At 39.2% G+C, this 22,692-nt stretch overlaps 1 protein-coding gene across 1 annotated transcript; it reads left to right on the forward strand.

Annotated features, from left to right (window-relative positions):
* The first annotated feature begins 9,136 nt into the window (after positions 1-9,136).
* On the forward strand, positions 9,137-14,213 carry eny2 (ENY2 transcription and export complex 2 subunit). Its single transcript, XM_017413109.3, has 5 exons — positions 9,137-9,381; positions 9,504-9,592; positions 11,667-11,737; positions 12,914-12,988; positions 13,936-14,213. The coding sequence occupies exons 2-5, from the start codon at positions 9,525-9,527 to the stop codon at positions 14,007-14,009; spliced, it is 288 nt and encodes a 95-aa protein (XP_017268598.1). The 5' UTR covers positions 9,137-9,381; positions 9,504-9,524; the 3' UTR covers positions 14,010-14,213.
* The last annotated feature ends 8,479 nt before the right edge of the window (positions 14,214-22,692 follow it).

Here is a 22,692-nt window from a genome sequence, read left to right on the forward strand (position 1 = left end):
GTTTTTATTGGTCTTCAGTAATATTCTAATTTTCTGATATGATGAATTTGAGATTTTCATTTGTTGTCATTTGTAATCATCAAAATTAAACGAAATAAACATTTGAAATATATGAGTTTGTATGTAATGTATGAATATAATATACAAGTTTCGCTTTTTAAATGGAATTACTGAAATCAATCTACTTTTTCATGATATTCTAATTTTATGACCAGCACCTGTATATCCTTCATCTACATTACTTTCTGAGAGCACCCTCATGGGCAAAAACATTATAAGGATTATAATAAATACTGTTTAATGAGGAATACTGAAAAAAGTATTTCTGTTCATGCAGATTTCTGCTCGTACTTTACATTTTCAACTTGTGTGAAAAGATAATTACTGGTTAGAAATCTGCCTCTCCCACTGAGAGATAATAATCCAGATTATTTGTGTTCAGCTCTTCATCTTGATGCTGTCATATTAGGATGTAAATGATTATTAGGGACCCAGTAATTATTGGGTGAATCCAGATGGTTCCCACCCCTGCAGTTCTCGCTGCAGCCTGTATGCATTTCTTGTTTAAGTATGCCAAGTATAAAATGCCACAATCTATAATTAGTTCACCAGACACTGAGATGACCTCAAGGGGTGGGCAGCGGTGTCAGTCAGAGGGCAAAGGCATTGAAACAGACAATTTAATGTGGACATTCACAGATTTTGGGACCTTTTGGGATATTGGATAAGTTATCTTGAGCCTTTTGTACTTGCTGAATTATCCTGTTTGTTTTTATGCTTTACTTTTATTGCCAAAAGGCAAAAGGTGGGCAATGATGTCTCTGCCTGTGTTTGTGTGCTTGAAAGTGTTGATTTGTCTGTCTGTTACCAAAATAACTCAAGAACAGCTGATTGGATTGGGACAAAATTGTCAGAAAGTAGTCATTAGCTGTACATCTACACCACAATAAACTGAAATAGAAAAATGTCTATAGCTAAGGTAAGGCTTGGTGTGGTAGTAGCTGAGAGTCATCCCCAATATTTGCTACCAGATCATGCCAGATCTTTGTTTAAAACTTTGCATTTATGATTTGTCAACTATATCTGTTAGCAAATACTAAGGAAACTTTCAGAAAACAAATCCCTGGATGTGCATCTCTAACTGATTAACTTTTGAATCAAGCCAAACATACAAAGACAGCTGGCACATCTAATCAGTCCCCAAAAATATATTTTCTGTAAAAGGTATTATCGTATGGAAGGAACTACCTCCAACTCTAAGGGACAACACGAGCCTCAAAGCTTTTAAGGGGAAATTGAAAGCATGGCTCAGAGCTCACCAGTCATGTGACCGCAATTTTTTGTGGGCAGTAAAATTAATGTGTGCAATAAATACAGCCTTGAACCTTATAAATGTATTTTTCAAGTGCAATAGCTTTATAGATATTACATATTTTAACCATAATTAATATGTGCAATAGGTATGGACATTACTCTTTGGTTTATACATACAATAGTTTTATGTTCATTAATCTCTTATTCATGTTTTATGCATTTAGGTGTAAGGATAATATGCTTCATATTATTGTTTTCTGTGAACAATATAGTGACTTCTTCTACAGTCCTGGGCTTTACCTGCTCTGTGATGTTGTGTGCAATCTGTCCTCTTAGTTGTGTTTTATTCTATTATGTTGATGTTTTGTATGTGCACTTTTATATGGTTTCTCCTCTCTTGTATAGTGCCTTATGTATATTTGTTCATATTAACATCAACCTGCCAAAGGATAAACAAATGGAAACTAGCCCCCGGCTACAATCTGGCATATTTGCTTCTTTGTTCATTAATATGCACTGCCCCTGCTTTGAAGAAATAAATCTGAATCTGATCTTAGTCAACAGAAACATGGCTATAGTTCAGTTAGTTTTACACATATTAAACTAAAATTTGATGAACATGTACATGTACTACAAGCACAACAGATTTTTCAAAACTGGATAAGGTTGTACATAATGTCATGTTCAAAATCTTACTGACACATCTATGACTTCATCTTTTCTCAACATAAGATGATCTTAGATTTCAACTTTGGCCTAAAAGACAGCAGGCAATATGCATTCCTTCAAGGATTGCTGGGCCTTTATTCTGAGCAAAGCAAAGAACCTCACGCTAAACAAATACAAAAAGACATGTACAAAACCCTTTTCGAGAGATCCTTGCGGGTTGTTGCTTCTCTGAGGCTGTTCCAGCTGAAATAAGTTTGTAATGGGCAGCTGTAGAAGGGGTGAAAAGAGCAGATAAGTACGTCTGAAAATCTCTAAGTGGAGGGGAAATCCTTGATACAACCTGTTGCACTGAGTGTTCCCTTCTTTAGTGTAAATGCAAATTTGCTTGAACATGTGTGTTACACTAAATTTATGCCTCAGAGTGCATCTGAGGTGCACAAATAATCATCTGCAGCAACAAAAACTGCTTCAGCTCATCTCTCCAGCCAACTGTCCACAGAGGTAATCTCCCAGTCCTTCACACACCCACCCACACACACACACACACACACACAGACAGGTTTTCTCTGTCATGTAGACCTGCATTGACACAGAAGGCCATTAACTCCAGACAGAGCAGGTAAGGCATCAATCACTCTGTCATAAGCTGATTCAGTGGGAGGCTATTCCCACTTGAACAAGACAGGAAGTTCATACTAAATTCCTCCCAGACAGGCAAGGCGTTATTCTAGGACAGATTTCAAAAGGCAGATGTTCCTCGGAGGGCATTAAAAGCTTAAAAGACCACCTACTCTGTCACTTTTCATCAAACTGTTTTAGACTTTCCTGACTGCCCATACGGCACTCAGAGTGTGTGTTACATGTAGCTACATACGTGTGACCCCGGTGGATTTTTGTAGTGTCAGTGAAACAGCAACCATTAAACTTATGCAAGTTGAGGTCAGTGAAAATGATTAATTAAATATAGCAGCAGAGCCGAACTGGATTGTAGCTGTTACATACGGTCTCTCATAATGAGGCAAAAAGTCTGAAACCTTTTGAAATTTGAGAGTTTTTTTTTAATGACCTGTTAGGTTTTTTTTTTATCTCATTATGAAAAACTGTCCACACCTCTTGATATCAATGCAGTGAGCTGAAACTACGGAAAAATCTTCATTCAACGTTTATAATGATCCTTGGGTTTTCATTACATTTCAGTTTATCTTCTAATTCTTAACTCTGCCGTATTTTTAAAAAAAAAAGAAAGGTTCTGTTTCATTCACACTTAAAACCAAAGTTGGATTTCTTCATTTATGGAAATGTCTGGAAATATAAACCCTCCCCCTCTTTTATTTTTACAGTTCTAACTTTTCAAGAGTTTGTCAGGTGATTTGTTTTTTAATGATTTATTTTATCTCCGATCTTTGTGCTGCAACACTGTTATTTCTCTTCAGGTATCATTAAGGTATTATTCAGTTCAATTATAACGTGTGCCTTTAAAGTACTCTTGTATTTTCTCGCTGCCAAGCTTCATCTGCAAGTTTTTACTGCCTTTTAAGTTAATTAAGCAAACTCCAATTTTGTTTATCTTCAAGAAAAGAACCACAACCAAAAAAAAATAAAAATAAAATAATAGAACTGCTTAGTAAAAAAGAATAAGACTGCTTGTAAGTAATGATGAGTTAAATTGCAGACAATGCACGATGGTTTTACTTATACTGGTACTTTAGTGTGCTATTAGAGGAAGACTTTCTCTTTTTATTAGTTTAACCTTGTGCTTTAAAAAGACAGATGGAGGCTCACTTGATAAATTCACTTATTTACTAAAGTAATCACAAAACAAGGCTGCACTCGCATTATAGTGAATAGCTCTGTCATCTCAGTGCCAGAAGGTTTTCAGTTTAAGTCTTGGTTGTACAGAACTTTTCTGGGTGTTTGCATGTGTGCACTCTCTAGAGACACGCATCCTGAGCTGCAAAGGCAGCCGTTTTCTGGAAAAAAACCCCAAACATTTTAAATAAACTTGATAGGAATAGAAAAATAATCCAAACAAACAAATTTATTTAAAAACCTTGTGGGTCATCATAGTTAGTAAAACAGGTGGATGAGGTTTGTGCAAGAGGGTTGAGAGATTTGGGGTACAATCTTGGTGAATGAACTGAAAAATCATTCTGAATATAAATTTTCTGTATAGGAGCAGATTACAAAAGTGTTCACCCCCTTTTTGCATTCTCTGTGTTTTGTTGCCTTACAATCTGAAATTTAAAAGTATAATTTGCACGACTGCATTACTATGCCCGTGAAGATGCTAATCTCTTCAGGTTTGTCTCCACAAGCTTGGTACCTCTAAGCACTGACATTTTTGTTCATTTTTCATGAAAGAACTGCTCCAGCTCCTTCAAGTTGAATGGGTACCACTTGTGTACAGTAACCCTTTAATCGTACAACAGATTCTCAGTTGGACTGAGGTCTGGGCTTTGACTGGACCATTCCAGGACATTTAAGTGTTTCTCCTTGTGTTACCTTATCAGTGTGTTTAGGCTCATTGATGTGTTGGAAGTTGGACCTCCATCTCAGTCTCAAATCTCTGGAAGACTCAAATAGGTTTCTCTCAGTTTTGCTCCATCCAGTTTTTCCTTCAGCTGTGACAAGGTTCTTAGTTACTGCTGATTGTAAGCAATCTACACAGCATAATGCTGCCACCACCATGCTTCATTGTGAGGATGGTGAAGCATCCTAACGCTTCATGATGAGAAGTGTTAGGTTTGTGTTGTCCTTGATGGCTAAAAGTTTATTTTAGTCTCATCTGATCACACCAACTTCCTCAACACATTTGGGAACTCTTCAATATATCATTTAGCAAATTCCAATTAATGTGTTATTTTTAGGTTGCAGAGTAAACAGGTTCAGGAGGTACACACAGACATTCCTTTCCCAGTGACACTATCCAGCTTCACCTGGGGAATCCCAAGGCATCCCCATTTTAAAGAGGATACATAGTTCTACTAGCAAGTTTTGGGTTTGCTCAGGGGTCTCTACAAAGTGAGATGTGCCCAGAAAACCTCCAGAGGCAGGCGTCCAGGAAGCATCCTAATCAGAAAACCACCTCATTGGTTTGCATTCTAAAGGTTCTGGCCTGAAGATGCCAACAGAACTTCCTCATCTGCAAAAAGCAGAGACGAGACCCTGAGGTTCTCAAAGCACACTCTCTCCTCTCCCCGATTTCATCTCAAGATCCCGCCCATGGACTCCACAAACTGGACAGCCCCGGCATAGTCAAACTCCCACTGGGAAAGAGGTCATCTTTGTGCCAAAGTTGCAAACACAGCTCTCACTTTGGATTCAGGGACTGTATAGCCCCTAAAAATGGCATTGATGCCCCATACTCCCACAGCAACCCCCACAGAATGCTTCACGGAACATATTTATAAGCCTTATCCAAATTCACAAAACCCATGTGGACTGAAGAGACAAACTCCCCTGACCTGGTCCACTGTTCCAAGACCAGGACAAAAGCCACACTGCTCCTCCTAAATCTGAGGTTTAACAATCAAACAGAGCCCTCCTTCCAACACCCTGGAATAAACAGGGAGGCTAAAAAGTGTGATCCTGCAGGCTAGTTTTTCACTCCATTGGAAAAACTGTCCAATGGGGAAAAAAAAGACTCATTAAATTTTAACTTGAGTTTGTCTACATTGTTTAGAGACTGTAGTTGAAATTGAATGTGTTTTCTTTAACAGTGGCTTTCTTTTTGCCAGTCTCCAATAAAGCTCAGACTGGTGAAGAACCTGGCAACAGTTGTTATATGTACAGTCTCCCCCATCTGACCTGCTGAAGCTTGGAGCTCCTTCAGAGCTCACAGGTGTCTTGGTGGGCTCTCTCACTGTTCTCCTTTTTGCACTCAGTTTGTGAGGACAGCCTGATCTTAGTAGATTTACACATGTCCCATATTCTTCCATTTCTTGATGATGGATTTAACAGAACCCCTTGGATGTTTAGGGCCTTAGAAATCCTTTTGTATCCATCCAATAACTTGTACTTTTTGATCATCTTTTCTCTGAGTTGTCATTTTAAAGGGGGTGAATATTTATGCAATCACTTATTTTACATGACATATTTTTATTTCATTGGTATTACTCTCTACAAATTTGGTTTTACTTTACCATTGAAACAGGTTGTTTATTAATTTTTTTGTTTGTTTCTATGTCTTTTGCAAAGATGGCCAATTTATATAGACCATGACTGATTTATGACAGCAATAAAAGCATCAAACATGAATATTTTTCATAGATACTGTAATTCTTTTCCCACACCATCAGTTGCATTTGTTTTTGAATAGGCACACACACACACACCTCACTCTCCTTTGTGGTTTCCATGACAATCCCCATGGGAATCTAATACAATCTTTCCCCCACAGGGAAATGCACCTGTTTTGCATTCTCACAAACAATCACAACATTGTTTCAATCATATTTAAAACGCTTCTTGCAGCTCTGGTATATAAAGTTTTTTTAAACCTTGCTCACTGTTCATTCCACGGCAGCACAATAACCAAATTATATACTGTTACTGAGATGTTCTTCTTAGGCCACTATTGAAAATTAGAAATGATTTAAAAACAAATGGCCTTGATAAAACATTCTGGTGTGGCCATTTCTAACCAGGAGTACAAATCTAGTAGGAATGAACACGACAGGAGGGTTAAATTTAATATCCAGCCTATATATGCTGCACATTTTTCCCTTTAATTGCACACAGATGTGCCTGTTATGATGAAGCCAATATGAGGTTAGGTGTCTTCTTCTCTGACATGTGGAGGGGGTGGGTTTTACCAACTGAACCACCCGATTCACTGTAATAGTAATGTTAGCACTGTGGTTTGTTAGCCATTCTTATGCAGATCAAGCATTAAGTTTAATTTTGCTGTCAAACAAATTTTACTAATTATATTTCCAGAAACTCCTGAGCTTTTTTTTTTTTTATTGCTATCCCTGTTTTCTCATAAACTTGCAGTACTTGCTGTTGGGAAGCATCCACAGGGCAGAGTACAGACTTTGCAGTGAGGCCTGAGCAGTCTTAAAGCTGTGTGGTGTTTATGTAGCTTAGACTAAAAATAATACAGTTGATATTAGGCTCAAAAGTTATTTCCCCCGCCCTCTTTTAAACTTTCCAGCATCTCACGTGTCTGTCGTGTAACCAGAGAGGTGATAACTGTTATGTTTACCCTAAAAACACAGAATCCTATTTGTTATTGCCCTAAATCAGTTTTTGCCAATGAATATACAGTGCTTATCACAGGGCACAAGATGGTCAGTTTCAAATATGAATGAAGAAAAGCTTTCCAGCTTTTTGTCCTTCATTCCATTCCTATTATAGTGTGCACCCCGTGAGAGTGGTTGGTGCAGGATCTGGAGAAGAAGCATACAAGTCTTACATCTTGACACATTATTCAGTCCAGACTGACATTCATCCAGCCCTTCTCTCCATTTGCTGCACATTATTTCACCTTGTCATTTTCACGGGGATGGTTTCATTGCTTATTAATAAGCATTTTATTTACAGTCAACTTCGTAATTAGTCTTTCTTGACATCCCAGCAGCTAATAAGTTGAAGCAGCCGTGATAGAAATCTAATCTTACATGCTTGAAGGAGTTCATCTTCACTCCGTCACTCCTTCAGTTGTTTTAAAAGTTCATTAGTTTCCCTAATATTTACCTATGTGCCATTTGGAAAATCTAAAGAGGTAGTCTGGTGATTCTTCAAGTGATGTTCTGCCAAATAGTTATCAGTAGTTAGTACCTTATCAGTTGTGACATTAATCATTCAACATGGAGGATATGGAAAAAGGCAGAAGTCTTCCTCCAGACTAGGCTGATGGCTGGCCAAATGAGGGCCCAATTTATACTGTTTTCTCCATATTATCGAACAATAATTTCTCAAAAATGTCATTCTGTTGTGAAAGAATGCTACATTGACTAATGATAACCTGTCGTACTTTTGCATGACACTGTTTGATTAGTTTGTCACTGTTTTCTCAACCAAACAACATCTGTGTTACTCGGTGAATTTGTGTGCTGAGTGTAGACCGCGTATATCATGTCGCTGGTGCTGAGGCTGCTAAACGAATCGGTCTGCCTGATCAGCACGTCTAAGCTTACTTCACTCCCAGTGGGCCGATACATTCAGCAGCATCAGGACACTGACATATACATTTGAACAGTAATTATGGACGTTGTTCAGTTGAGAAAACAGTGTGAAACTAAACTAACAATATCATGCAAAAGTGCAGAGGTTGAATATTAGCTAATGAGTTGTTCTTTCAAACCAGTATGTTGTTTTATAAGTCTGTAAAGCAATATAAAACAGGCTACATTTAGTTAGCCTTTAGCCCATCCTGGAGGAAAACCTCTGCCCTTTTCTTTGTACTCTGTCATGTGACTGATGACACGGCCGATAAAGTACTAATTATAAACATATTTTGGCCATCAAATACATGCAGAGCCACCTCAGCTCTTTGGTGTAATACTCACACACACATAAGTGCAAACACTCTTATAAATGGCTGATGATGCCATAGATGTTCTGCAGCTGGTTAAGGGCACAGCTTGGGGAGCATTAGAGGCTGTTATTCTTTCTTTGGCATTCAGGTTGAGCATGTTTTCCTGCAGCCCTAACAGCCAGACCTCTTCTGTGAGTGGTGCTTGTGAGGGAAATCTGGTACCACTGCATTTGGAAACAAAGTACATAATATCTTATCTAAAACCACTTGAAATAAACACTTCTACTGAGTGCGTTGTCTCCACATGGACATAGAGCAAGTAAAAAAAAAAAAGAGAAAAAAATCACACAATGAGCCAAAGCCCTACTTTTTTATATAAACAATGTATTGATGATTTTTTTAGTAATTTTTCTTATACTCTGTATAAGGTCGAGCAGTAGTTTATCTTATTGACAAGAAACAAGACAAGACAGGAAACATATTTATATAGAAGGAAAACATCAGCAACCACAAACAACTTTGCATCTCTTGAGAAAGAGGCCAGTGACGATTTAATTTGTTTGTCTAATGTGAAGCGAGTGTAAGATGCAGCTTGTTCAAAAAAGACTTAACCAACACTGCCGCCGTGTGGGCATTCTGAAGAAGGCGTAGGAACTCTAGAGGTTTCCCGTGTTTCCGCACGGAGCTTATTAGCTGTTGCGTTTGGGCGTTGTCAGGAAAGTGTTAACGCGTAACTGTTTTAAATAGTAAATTTAACATCTATTTAAATTATCGATCGGCGGATAGGAGGAAAGTTTTCTTAATGCGCTTGATGACTTCTCACCGGAAGTGAACATCGCGTTTGAACTTTTTCATGCAGCTACGCCACCGAGTGCCTTGCGACGAGTAGAACCTCTTTAATAACCTTTTACTAAAATGTAAGTTGGTTTCTTCTAATTTAGCAAACCAATTCTAGTTTTAACACGATTAGCGATTAGTATTATTGTTTGAAATGGTTTGGCGTTGGCAGCTGTTTCCTCACGTTATGTTTTTTCTTAAGTTTCCCCCGCAGATTAACACAATGAACAAAGAGTCCAGAGTAAAAGCAACTATAAACCAGAAGCTCACGGAGACGGGGGAAAGAGAGAGGTGGGTTTAAACACTTAAGTTATTATCACATCACTGACTGCTTTCCAGCTCAGGTCATTCTGAGGTCAGATGTCTGGCGTGGTGAGAAAAACCTGGATTTTTGCTACAGAGGTGAGAAGACAACCCCTGTTTTAACAAAAAGTTTGGAAGTTATTTGAACATGCTGCTGAAGCCTAAATTTGGAATTTGCTAACTAGTTTGATAATTTACCAGTCACAATGTCAAAGGAAGTTACTTCTTAGTGTCTTCACTGACTAAATATATTGTATTGTGGACATTTTAATTCAACAGCACTTTCTAAATAAGTGGAGAGAGAGGCAAAGAAAGTTGTGTAGAACTTACAGACGCTTCTCTGGAAGATGCTCCAAATGACAAATTATTTGGTGACAAATTAGACCACCTTCACAATGAATGTCGATCTGACTAACACAAAATACACGACCTGTTAGAACGTGGCTGGATTGTGGCAATTTGGAAAACCAGCTTCAGTGTGAAGGCTATGTACTCTCTTAATATTCAGCAAACAGGTGTGTCCTGGTATTAACCCCTGCTCTGTGTGCCTACCCTGGCACGGCTTTCTGGGACTGTGTAAGAATGCATCTACTGGTATCAAATCTGCGCTGCTAGGTTGGATCCATGACCTTGTTTATCACAGTCATAGTCCAGACATGAGATTCTCATGACCGAGCTACACTGATGCAAGCTGGTCCCATGTCACGGATGTGCTACCAACATGGACCTCCACGCTCCACCCAGGACCCTGATAGGCTGTCACCACAATGATAAACCACAAGCTTGTGATTGAGGGTTCGTGCACGCTCAAAACCGCCATGGACTTATCGCATATGATGAAAAGCTCATTGCGTTCTGAGTAGGTGCTCAGTTGCCTCACCAAGACCCTGCAAACACCATCCAAGTTTTTATTTACTTATGTTTTTTTGGGGGGTTTTTGACATCACAACTGGATTATCATTCAACGTGAAAGAGGCTAATGTTCATGTGGAGTCCTTGGGTGGCACTGCGTGAGAAAATAGTCGTGCCACCATGATATAGGTAGCCATATTTGTTCAGAAGTAGTCAAATAAAAATCACTGAAACGTAACCTGAAAACAAGTTTTACAAAACTTATGTAATTTCTGCTCTGAGTTGCATGAGTTCAGGTTGTTCTCTGTTGGAGAGAAAGACCATGAAGGCGTGTTTAGTGCTTGGCTGAGTCCACGGTTCAGCCTGCTCTTGAGACAAAAACAAAGTTGGGTTTTACATGTCACAGATCGTCAACACTATTATGATGGAAGGCACAAAAGCCGAGATGTGTGACGCGTCCCTGTTCATGGATCTGTAAGCAGCATGTGTGTGAAGGTACCTTTGTGTTTATTGGAACATCGAAGAGGCGAATACAACCATCGACATGACATTTTTTCCCAGGAGGTCAGTGTTGTTGTTTTTTTTTCAGCAGCAAAATGTCAGAACCTCATTGTGCACGACTCACTGCAGTGTGGCTCCATAAACACGAGGTGTGTGTGCTTGACTGGCTAGCCTGCAGTCCAGATCTGCAGATCTGTCTTTTTTTTTTTTTTTTTTCCAAAAGTTTGTGGCGCGTCATGAAGAAGAGAATCAGACGATCTCCACAGACTGTTGAGCAGCTGAAATCCTGTATTACACAAGAATGGACAGAGCTTCATCTTGAAAAACAGAAACTTATTAATGCTCTCTTTGGCTGCACATTATTAGAGAAATTTAGGATGTGCGGTATCGTTTAATATTTTCTTTAAAATCCACATTTTCCTCACTCCTCAGTGTCTCTTTACTAGTTCAACTTAACCAACGTGACCCAGGTGTCGACAGAGCTTTTAATGAAATGTTCTACTTACTGTTTTTATCAGTTGTTCTTAGTGTTTCTGTTTTCTATTAAGCCTGTATCTGTATCCCTGTAAAGCACTTTGTGTTGTTATCTGTGAAAGGTGCTATATAAATAAAGTTTACTTGCTTATAAAGTTGTTTCTGCCTGTGTGTCTGTGAATGAGCATTCAGCGGGAACTCATCAGCTCTCTGTGTTCTTACGTCGTTTAAACAGACTAAAAGAGCTGCTGAGAGCCAAGCTCACAGAATGTGGATGGATGGACCAAATGAAGGCTCACTGCAAAGGTAACAACTCTTTCAGCACACATCAAGGGGGAAATCACTGCTGGAAAAAGTTCAACTTGGTCAGAGTGGGAGGCTTTTGTTTCGTTGTTTTCTGTGGGTATTGCAAGGATTTTTTATTTTATTTTTTTATTTATTTAAGATAAATAAGTGAAATTTGCATAAAAATAGGAACAAAACTTTTAAAAATAAGGGAATACGCATGTTTAATTTTGTATTTTAATGTTCTTAACTGGACAAGTTTAAGGGAGGCGAGGGATGAAAACCAAAGAAAGTTGGAGATATTTGACAGGTGTAAGGAGCAGAACCAGGTTGAATATTTTTGCACCGAACACACTGTTCAGTTATTTCGAGTATGTGTTTGTTTTGGCCTTCGACAACTTAAATGATGCCCACCAAGTGAGCACCCGTGACTTAATGTTTCTGCAAAAAGAAATGTTGTTTTCAGATTATTAGTTGCACAGAGTCCAGGAACATGGACACAGTTGGATAAAAACACGAGTATGACAAATTAAACAATGAGCATATTTTACTACTAAAAATGGCTTGTTGAAAAATGTTGCGCTATATTTTATTAATTTATGTCCGAAAGGTTTAAGCCAAGCGGGATTAGAGTTCATTTGGGATTTAAAAATGTAACTAATTTGATCCTCAGTCTTTTGTTTTTAGACCGTGACAGTTTGAGAGACATTTATAGTCACCAACTAAAGGGTGGATTTATCAGGATTTACTTCAAGCAGAACTCATCTTGATAATAAAAAATGCATTTAGGAATAATCTATTCATTTTTGATGTGATAATGGGGTCAAATACAATTTGAATATTTGAATACATCTTTATAATGAGCCAAATTGCCTCACATAGCTTGGAATCTGCATTTCGGTGTATTTTGTTTTTGATTTATTTCCAAAATCTGGGCATCACCCGTTGGCTGTTTTTTCTACGTCGGATAATCTTAATCCTCTTGAGGAGATTCGCCTGTTTGATCTCATTTATTATACAGATGAGAGCAGTGGCTAGCTGTTTCATAATAAGATCCATTCAGCTTTTTTTTGCTTGTGAGTCGTTGCTCTCGTTTGTCTAAACACAGCAGTTTCAGGATTGTTTGTCACGTTTTTATTTTATTTAGTTTCTGCTGTTGCTCTGAGTCAGCTGTTGTGTCCATGTGCTGATTTGCAGAGGTCATCAAAGAGAAGGGCTTGGAGCACGTCACGGTGGAGGACCTTGTTGTGGAGATCACCGCTAAAGGGAGAGGTAACTCCCCTCCAGCGAGTCTGGAACGATTACACACTTTTATCATGAGATACGTCACTAAAAATCTTCAATTTTCATTCACCTTAATTGAAAAGAAAGAATTCTTTGACAATGATGTAAACAGTTGCATTACTTGTAATATTAATTGCAGTTTTCATAGTAATACAGACTGCAGGAGTAAGATGTTCTAATCCGAACAATAATAACAACAGACACGGGATCAGATGTTAGGACGAAGAGTGTATGGTTCCTGGTGGAAGCTGTTCGCTGCCTGTCTGATAGTAAAACCTATTTGACAAAGAGTGTCCTCTGAACCAGAGTTCAAAATCTTCTAAAAATCAGTCTCCAGGTCCTGTGAGCGGGGCACAACTGGCAGTCTTACTGATATCATGATTTATTTATTTCTGACCTGACCTTTTACTCCGTGGAACATTATTCGTGGGGGGAAACCACCTCCCCGCACCAGTGAAGTCCAGGTGCTTAGAATAAAGTTGAAATCGTTTTAAAGACATATTTCAACCATTTTAGTATGAGGTTCTACGGAAAAGTTGTGAATAAAACTAATATCTTACCAAAGCTCTTTAAACAATCCCAGTTTGATGAAATGGTTTACATCCAACTGGACTGATGAGCTAATGGCTAGTCTGATCGCCACCATCAGCTCATCAGTCTGCTGCTGTTTTTAACAACTCTGATCTCAAAAATTAGTTTTAAAGTGCAGCTATTTGCGTTTTGACGGACGCTAAAGTCTTATTGTATTTCTGGCCCCAGGCTGTACCCGAAGTCCTGCTGCTTTTTAGACTTGCACATAACCATAAAGTTTATGTAAATAACTAAGTAATGCAAAAATAACTTAATGCCTACTTCTAATTGAATCTGTACACAGAAAGCTTGAAGAAATACCAGCTCATCCCAGAGACTGACCACAGTGTGTTTCTCTCCTGCAGTTTTGGTTCCGGACAGCGTGAAGAAAGAACTTCTTCTAAGAATCAGAGCCTTCTTGTCTCAGCATGCCTCATAATTCATCCATTTCATATAATTTGCCAATATTTTTGTGATAAAAATTCAGCCTTTTTTCTTCTTTTTTTTAAGGTTTAGTTGTATTTAAAAACATATTATCATGCAATTCTTTGTAAATCTTTTTTATTTTTGGTAACTTACATTTTGGCTCTGACACTGACTAATCACGTGACTGCAGTTAATAAATCTTTTGATGGTCTTACGATACAAGTGTCGTTGCACTTTTGTACGAGGTAAAGTTTTGAATTTCTTGGACAAAACACCTTCTCTGCCTATTAGTTTGCTGAACTTCCTTAAACTGTCATTTTCCAGCTAAACATTGTCTTTTTATGAAAAAGATCAGATCAAGTAAAAAAGTAAAGACTCCTCTCACGATTTGCATTTCTAAACCAAATAACTTCATATGTTTAAATATATTAATTAGTCTGCAGTTGTGATTTTTTTAAAATCATTTAAGCTTTTACACGTTTTTTTGTTTTGTTTTGTTTTAAGGAAACATGATCTAAACAAGAAAGCACTTAAACTAATAAAAAGAAGAGACTCTTACATTTCTTCATGAAGGTCATTTCCACCTTTCCTAAAGTAAATACTTTCTACTTACAGTTCTCTGCTGACCAAAATGTCATGGGTTTTTTGTAGCGGTCAAGAAAATGTAGTTGGAAAGTTAAGGTTTAGACTAATTCGGATTATTTGAAATAAATTTGGGGGGGGGGTAGCTTCACATCTGAACTTTAAAGATAGAATCAGAACAAACAGGACAGTTTTAACATGAATCAGATGTTGCTGCCGAACGTTAACACTGGCTTTTGATTATTTGGACACGGAGCCAAAACCTCAGGACCTGTTTGTGACAAACCAACTGCTAGCTTTTAATGTGAGACTGACAAACTGTTCCTAACCGAGTGTGACACTTAAAGCTTAAAGATGAAACCTGAGTGGCAATGTCCGTTCAAATTGTCTTCAGTAAAACCTGCTCATCATGTTGGCTTAAGGATTCAATTTGGAGTAAAAAATATAAGAGCTCCCTAATGGACAAGGAGGTATGTAATGCACTAAAAACATCATTACCAAAATTAGTTTCAAAGATATTAAAACCAAGACAATAATCTGAGTTTTAAAGAGACATTTCAGCCGTTTTTAGGTTGATGTTCTGTGGAAAAGTTATGAACAGTTAATATGTTACCTGCTGTAGATGGCTCTGTGATCGGCCTCAGTTTGGAGAGTTTAAGTGTGACAGGACTAGTGAGGTAATCTGAGCACATCCAAGACCAAAATAGATTGGTGCTGTCTCTAAACCACTCTATTCTGACAAACTTCATGGAAGCTTTAAGTGAACACTATTTCATAGACCTTCATGCCACTATCAAGTTTACATGACACTGTTATTTATATAGATTTACAAGTGTAAACGGAAGCAGCAGCAGGAAGATGTAACTCTTCCAGTGAAGCCTGGGAGCACTTCTGGCAGAAATATCACAATATTGCAATCAGACCATACTAACCCACTTCTAAAGCAGATCTTTCAATTTTAAAACAACTCCAATCTTCAAAAGTTCATAGTAGTTCAAGTAAAGACTGTTATTCAAACTTTCGTACTGCTGTCGTTTAACATTAGAAATATAAAATTCCTGCAGTGACTGGTCCATCTCTCTGTTTGCTCGACTCGGCTCTACTCAGGTCAACCCAGCACGGCTTCAGTGTCTTCCCATTGGGTGGTCTCAGCCACTTTCAGCTCCCTTGGGACTTCCTTGGCTGAGGTTCCAAGAGAGCTGAGTCAAGCTGAAGATTTGATGTAAGCAGACTGTAGGCCATTGATTGGCCAGGGAGTGATATCAATCACAAGAGCGTCTCCTTTACAAGAAACCCACCATTTCTAAAATCTTCACAACCGCAGCATTCATTTTTGTTATTTAAGGGGCAACATGCAAACCAACACCACGGTACTTTGAGGAAGTGCAGTAGTTTCTGTGCTTGTTGGCAGATGACAGAATTCCAAAATGGACTCTATTTTCCAGCTCCAGCCGACAGAGGAAATGTGCCCTGGACTTGGCCCCAGCATTTTTTGAAACCATGACAGAAAATGGTAAGTGTTTTGGGACTGTATTTCACATATTAACCCAGTGGTGGTAAGTTTCAGGTGGCGCACTATGATGACCTGTTCACATTGTGGCAGCACTCAAATAAATAGAAAACTAGACTGTGTAGAACTGAGTTGAGTCGAAGCGAGTTGTGCTGAGAATGGATAATGGAAAAACAGCTTATATGTGCATGCAAAAAAGCACAATTCCACGTAAATTATCAGACATATTGTGAACTCCAAATAGGTCATTCAAAAAACTGTCTACAGCAGGTAAGATGCTAACAGTTCCCAACTTTTACACAAAACTTCACTTTGAACTTCAAAGAGTGGAAAACCCCCTTCAAGTCTTTTGTTGTTGTCTTGGTTAATATTGCCAAATGTTTTGGACCTGAAGCTGTTCTCTCCTTAGTTACCCAGTCTGTGTATAATTGGTAGTGAAGTACATTTGCCCATGAACCCAGAAATAACGCAGCTTTTGGCATGAATTACTGGGCAGAGACTGACCGTGTGCCGGTCACTCACACAAAACAGAGAATGTGTTTTCTTAGCCGTGCTGCTGTGACATCAGCCTAGGTGACAGCATGCTGATGTACAGTTCTGTTGTGGGGGCCAAATGTAACATACCCCTCCAGCCCTGCGCACACGTTCGTTTAATGGCTAACATCAATCCCCGTGTTATCAGCAGATCTCCCTGAACGCCCAGCATGAGGGGGGTTCTGAACACTGAACTGCACCCTAAAACCGGCGCTGGATAGAGTTACCGCTGATGCAATTTATTATCATACAGATTCCTATTTACATTCTCTCTCTGTGTTCTCAGCTTTTCCTCATCATTCAGGATCTGTGCAGCTGTACATTAACCAGATTCTCTTCACATCATAAAAATGTCAGACAAAAAAACAAACTGAAACTAAAAGGCGAATATAATTTGATCAATCCTGTTCTCCAACTTGTTTACTTAGAATGGCAAAAACAAATGACACGTTTAAACCAGTGAATGATAATGTCATTCTTTAAGACCAATGCCATCTTTTGACAAAATGGGAAGAAGCCACTAAAATAAAATTGCTGTGGACATGTTGAGGGCCACAATTTGTGCCTTTCTTTTTTAAACCTAGCCAGCTAGCAGAGTAATGTGTTTCAAAGGAAGGTGTACGATAATCTGTTTATAATTTTGTCTTTTTTAGTATGATGGAGGATCATCCTTGAATAAGCCAGAAAAAAATAGATTTAATTTGAATTTTGTTGTAGGATTGTCTGTTTTTATGCAAACTATAATGTTTTCCCAAACCTAAAGATGTCATTTTAGCAACTAAACCTAATCAATAACATTTTTTTGCCTGAATTCAGCGGGATAGGCTGGACAGTGGAGCCGGTGGTTAGCACTATTGGCTCACATTGAGACTGTCACTAATCCAAATCTCAGGCTTGCCTGTTCTCAGAGTTTTCTATGGGGGTTTTCCTCCCACGTGTTAATTGGTGATTCTAAACTAACCTTAGAGTGTGTCTTTCTGGATGGTCTCTCCAATGGGTTCTGTCCAGGTTTTACCCAACTTTCACTCGTTGACTAATGAGTTAAGTACCAACCCCCTTCTGACCATGTTGAGGGATAAGTGTGCATTAGTGAGTTTAAAAGTCCTTAATCTAACTCCTAAATGTAGAAGAAAAAAAACAGAGTGAGAACAAAAAATCTGGCTAGAAATAAATAGATCTGGTTCCACATGACTTTGGATCACCTGGTTGACAGTTAGGTCTTTAAGGTAGTTTCGCACCAAGGCTGCAGATGTCGGAGACTAGTTGGAAACCCAAAAATGCAAAAAAAACCCGGAGATTTTCATTTGCATTTGCAACCAAGCGACCAACGAGCCAGGTGGCCATGTTTTGAGTGCCCCATTGTTGAAAACCATGGCCTAATTTTGTGTGCACAGCTTAGAAAATTGTTTTTTACGTCATGCACATTATTAAATTTGCCTACATCGTACCCGACTGTTTTGTACTGATCTTGGAAGCTGTTCCCCGTGTTTATGATTTAATCTATTAGAGTTCACTTTAGAAATAAAGACAAACAGATTTTGAAATAATTAGTTATCATCAACGAGGTTTTTAGACCTGGGCATTCAGGGCTGTAGCTTCAGATATTTGCTGTCACAGGAGATCTCCAGTGCAGGAGTAAAAATACAGCTCGAGTGCTGTAGATTGCACAGAAACTAAACTGAGAAGAGTTTGAGATGCCCACAACAACTTTGCAACTATTTTGAGAGAAAATTTATTACACACATTTTTCGAATGTGTTCGAAAGTTAAGTGACAAGACTATGTGACTCGTTAGGAAATTAAAAAGAAATCTGACGTTTTATTAAGGTGCTACCTTTAATACTTTTAATAAACCACACCAGCCTCAAAATTACTTAATTTTCCTGCTACAGCTTGTTGTCATCCTTCCAGTAACAGCCTTTTAAAGAAAAACAAGAAATTCGTCTCCGGACAAATCAAGATACAGTATTGCTTTTTGGAGCAGTACTTCTGTTGGTAAGGTAGCCCCTGAATGATCCTGCAACAAAGAGTTTATGTCCTAATATTTCAGCACAAGCAGAATTGAGTTGTGTGTGAGGAGCACTTAATGACATTTAAAAGAAGAATGTAGGGAGGTGCGCTCAGATTTGTTCACCACCCCTAGAACTGCAGCATGATAGCAGCTGTGTCAATAATCAAAAGAGCCAAAAGTGCGGTCCTGTGTTCCGAGTCCCAGAGGTGCTTTACAGTCCTCTCTCTAGTGAAGCTGCCAACATCCAGAGATCATAAACACCTCCCTTACTGTACAAACATCTGAGGGAAAGGCAGTGCAGGTTGGAAACAGATGGTAGAAACATGCTCACATTATGAACAAACCTTGAGAAATAATGATGTTACTGCTCATTGGCCTTTTCAGAATAACACTGCACCTGCTTCCAGGGTTGAGAGTTTAGGTAGCGTCAGTGAATCACATCTCTTGATCACATGACAACAACAATTAAAACTCTTCATGTGCTTGCAGCATATCTGACATATGGCATTTACACAGTGAGATGGAGCACAAACAGAGACACATTCAATTCAGGTATTTTTATATAGCACAAGTTCACAGTAAAAGTCATCTCAGGGAACTGTATAAATAAAGTAAGTCTAAATCAATTAATTCCTAATATAATACAATGCATTCACATACAAGACATCATAAAAAGCCAGTTAGTCAAAGTTATCTGCCCACCCGCTTCGGATGTTCTGCCAGCAGGTTGCGTGGAATCTTCATTTTGCCACTATCTCCTATCCTAAGCAGCACATTCAGCGGCAGAGGAAAGGAACAACTCCGTTTTAACATGAAGAAACCTACAGCAGAACCAGAACTAGGCTCAGGATGGGCAGCTATTTCCTCGACTGGCTGGGGTTTGACGGACAGAAAAGAGACACAAACAAATACAGAAGAATGGGTCCAAATGTAGTTTCTATTGGAAGAAAAACAAAGAAAACGACAGGTTAATGACAGCAATAACTGAGATTATTAACATGGAGAGCGGAGAGAGTAAATACAGCAGAGTGGGGAAATGTGGTGCAGTCTGAGTCTATAGTCACAAATCTAAGGGATAGATCAGGAAACCTAAGCCAACCGTAACTATAAGATCAAAAAAGAAAGTCTTGAGCATTTTGAGTTCTTTAGGATATCCAGATAATAAAGAATTACAAAAGTCCAGCCCAGAAGTGATAAATGCATGAAGCAATTTTTCTGCATGGTTTTTGGACAAGATGTTTTTAATTTTATTACAGGTAGAAAAAAGCTATCCTGGTAACATTTTTAATGTGAGAGTTAAAAGACGTGTCCAGGTCAAAGATCACAAGGTCTCTTAAATGAGTACTGGAGATCAAGTTAATGCCATTCAGAGTGAGTAAAAAGGCTGTATAATTGGCTCCAAAGATTCTCAGGTCCAAAACCTCAGCCTCTGTCTTGTCAGAGTTTAAAAGCAGAAAATTAAGAGTCGTCCAGGTTTTTATGTCTCTAAGACATGCCTGTAATCTAAGAAAATTCAAAGAGGTTGTCTGAAAGTTGGAAAAAGGAGGAAGCCACGTGCTCTTAAAAATTCTCAAGCTTTGGTGCACAGTTGGTCTTCTTTACCGTCAACATGTGTGAATCCCATGCTCGATAAATTTCTCTTTGAATTCTCTCACTAGAATTTATGAGATGTGCAACATGGGGTTGCAACTCTTTTGAAGCCTACACACTCGCAGCACTACGTGCCCTTCACGTTTTCAAAAAAAAAAAGAGGGAAGGCTGACATGTAGCATCCTGCAGCGCGGAGAGTTTTAAATGTATTTACATTCTCTTGTGTCCCCTGGGAACTGTTTTCTTCAGACTAATGAGGTTGAAGAGCAACTTTCTTGCTGTTATTTCTGGCATCGACACACCAGTCACAGGCATACCACTCTCACACAAACCCCCACCCACTTTTTTTTTTCTTTTTTGCTCAGTAGCCCTGTGCAAAAAATAAATAAAGCAAAACACATCATCCCCCTTTTCAATCTATGAGCCAAGAGCAGGCCTGCCAAAGTTAACACAAAGCAATCTTAGGTAATGGTCAGCAAATGTGTATAAAGTTTCATAGGGATGACTTCAGATGATTCTCTTTAGATCTTATTGGCTGGCTGAATCTCAGCTATGATGCTGCAGTTAAACACATACACGCACACACACACACACACGCACACACAATTTCTCCCCTTGTTTGCATGACACTTAAAAGCAGCACTTCTGTTTTATAAGTTGCTGTAACTGATTTGATTTGGTGTAACATTGTGGCGAGGATTAGCTACTGGTCATAAATTGTGGAATTTTAAGAGGCTTTATGGCACGCTCATACTCATTCATTCTGAAAATGTGTGTCAGATTTTCCGATCATTTACACACATCCGTCTCACAAGCAAGCAAATACATACAAAACATTTCAGCATGGCTCAATTGATGACAGTTATTTGCTGATTGCAAAAAAAAAAAAAAGAAAATGAAAACAACAAAAAAAGAGAGCTTGATGAGTTGTGTTCGGGCTCTACCTACAGCACAGTTGAGTGCAGAGAGAGAGCCGGGGGGTCTCCATGCAGCAACACAGAGGAAAAAGTGAAACACAATCCAGACATTGTTTACCCTGTTTCTGATGTAAAGGCCACTTACTGTCGTGTCCAATGCCTAACCCTTAATTTGCTGCTCCAGCCTTTGAAGTGTGTGCACATTTCTGTTTCCTGACACACTACCTTTCCCCTCTCTCCCTCCGCTCTGAGCCGCAGCAGTTGATATTGCAACTGGATAGGCCATGTTTCCATGTGGGGGCTCTTTCTGGGCCTGCCCTGATGATAAAAAACACAAGTGGGGAAGGGGAAAAGGAGCACTGGGCGCACAGATCCTCAGAGAGGCCCCAGACCCGGCCCAGACAACGCTGCAGGGGATTAGAGCACACCCTGGCAGCAGAATGGTTTCACTTAAGAATTTCAGTAATCACTTTTAGGAGTGTAATATATAGCTGACCTTCGGCAGCGCCACACGACCCCCCGCTCCCCCAGCCATTTGATCAAAGGAAGCGGCAGTGACTGCGCAAACAGGCGCTATCAGTGGACTCCAATGGATTTACAGCCTGCTTCTTCTCTCTTGTCTCCCCTGAGTCGTGCGCTGATACACACTGAAAACCAGTTTCATCTTACAGAACCCATTTCTCTCCCTGTACTAATTTACGGGCCAGATCATGACTTGGGGGAGCCTAGAGGAGGTGGAGGAGGACGAAAGAGANGGGGGGGGGGGGGGGAGTGGCTCCAGAGGCCTCAGGGAAGGGGAGAGCGTGGAGCTGGGAGCACCTTGGGGCCCTTTCGCACTGCCTGTGGACTGGGCAGACCTGAGAGTTTCTGATCATCATGGGAAAAGCCCAGTTGGTGCTCTCTTCTCTGCTGGAGCAGCCAGACACCGTGGCCTGTGCACCGCAACAATAACGGCGAGCAAAGAGGCCAAAGGGCCAACTCCGTGGGGTTTATATGGCGCCTTAAATCACTGACAAAGCGGAGAGGATGTTGGTATCATAGCAACTATTAACCTAGTATGTCAAGGAGTCTTCCTGCTGAAATATATATATATTTTTTTATTCCTCAGTATGAACTATATTATTGTATATATGTAACACTAGCTTTTATCATATTGGATCATAATGACCTTGTCTGGTATTTTAATGGGCTATTTTATTGCTATCACAGCTGTTCTATCAGTTCTAAACAGGTTATTGCTGATAACACCTGTGTGAAAAGGCTACCAGAATACAACATCAACATGCTGACCTTTATCCTTTTACAAGGAAGTACATTTCAGCTGGTTCAGTCCACAATTATATAGACCTGCATCACATGGCTCACAAGTTATAATTTCACACTCCTGTATTTTTTGCTGTTTAGTTTCTTCTTCTTTCATAAAAAAATTGTAGTTTTCTCTATTTCTAGATTTGTACAGATGTCCTGAGCTGATCTAAACTATCAAACCGGAGTACCAATCAAGGCATTTTTTTATTGATCAGTACCTATTTAGCTGCTACATTCTGCTCCCA

The sequence above is a fragment of the Kryptolebias marmoratus genome, linkage group LG16 (assembly GCF_001649575.2).
Source record: "Kryptolebias marmoratus isolate JLee-2015 linkage group LG16, ASM164957v2, whole genome shotgun sequence".
NCBI lineage: Eukaryota > Metazoa > Chordata > Actinopteri > Cyprinodontiformes > Rivulidae > Kryptolebias > Kryptolebias marmoratus.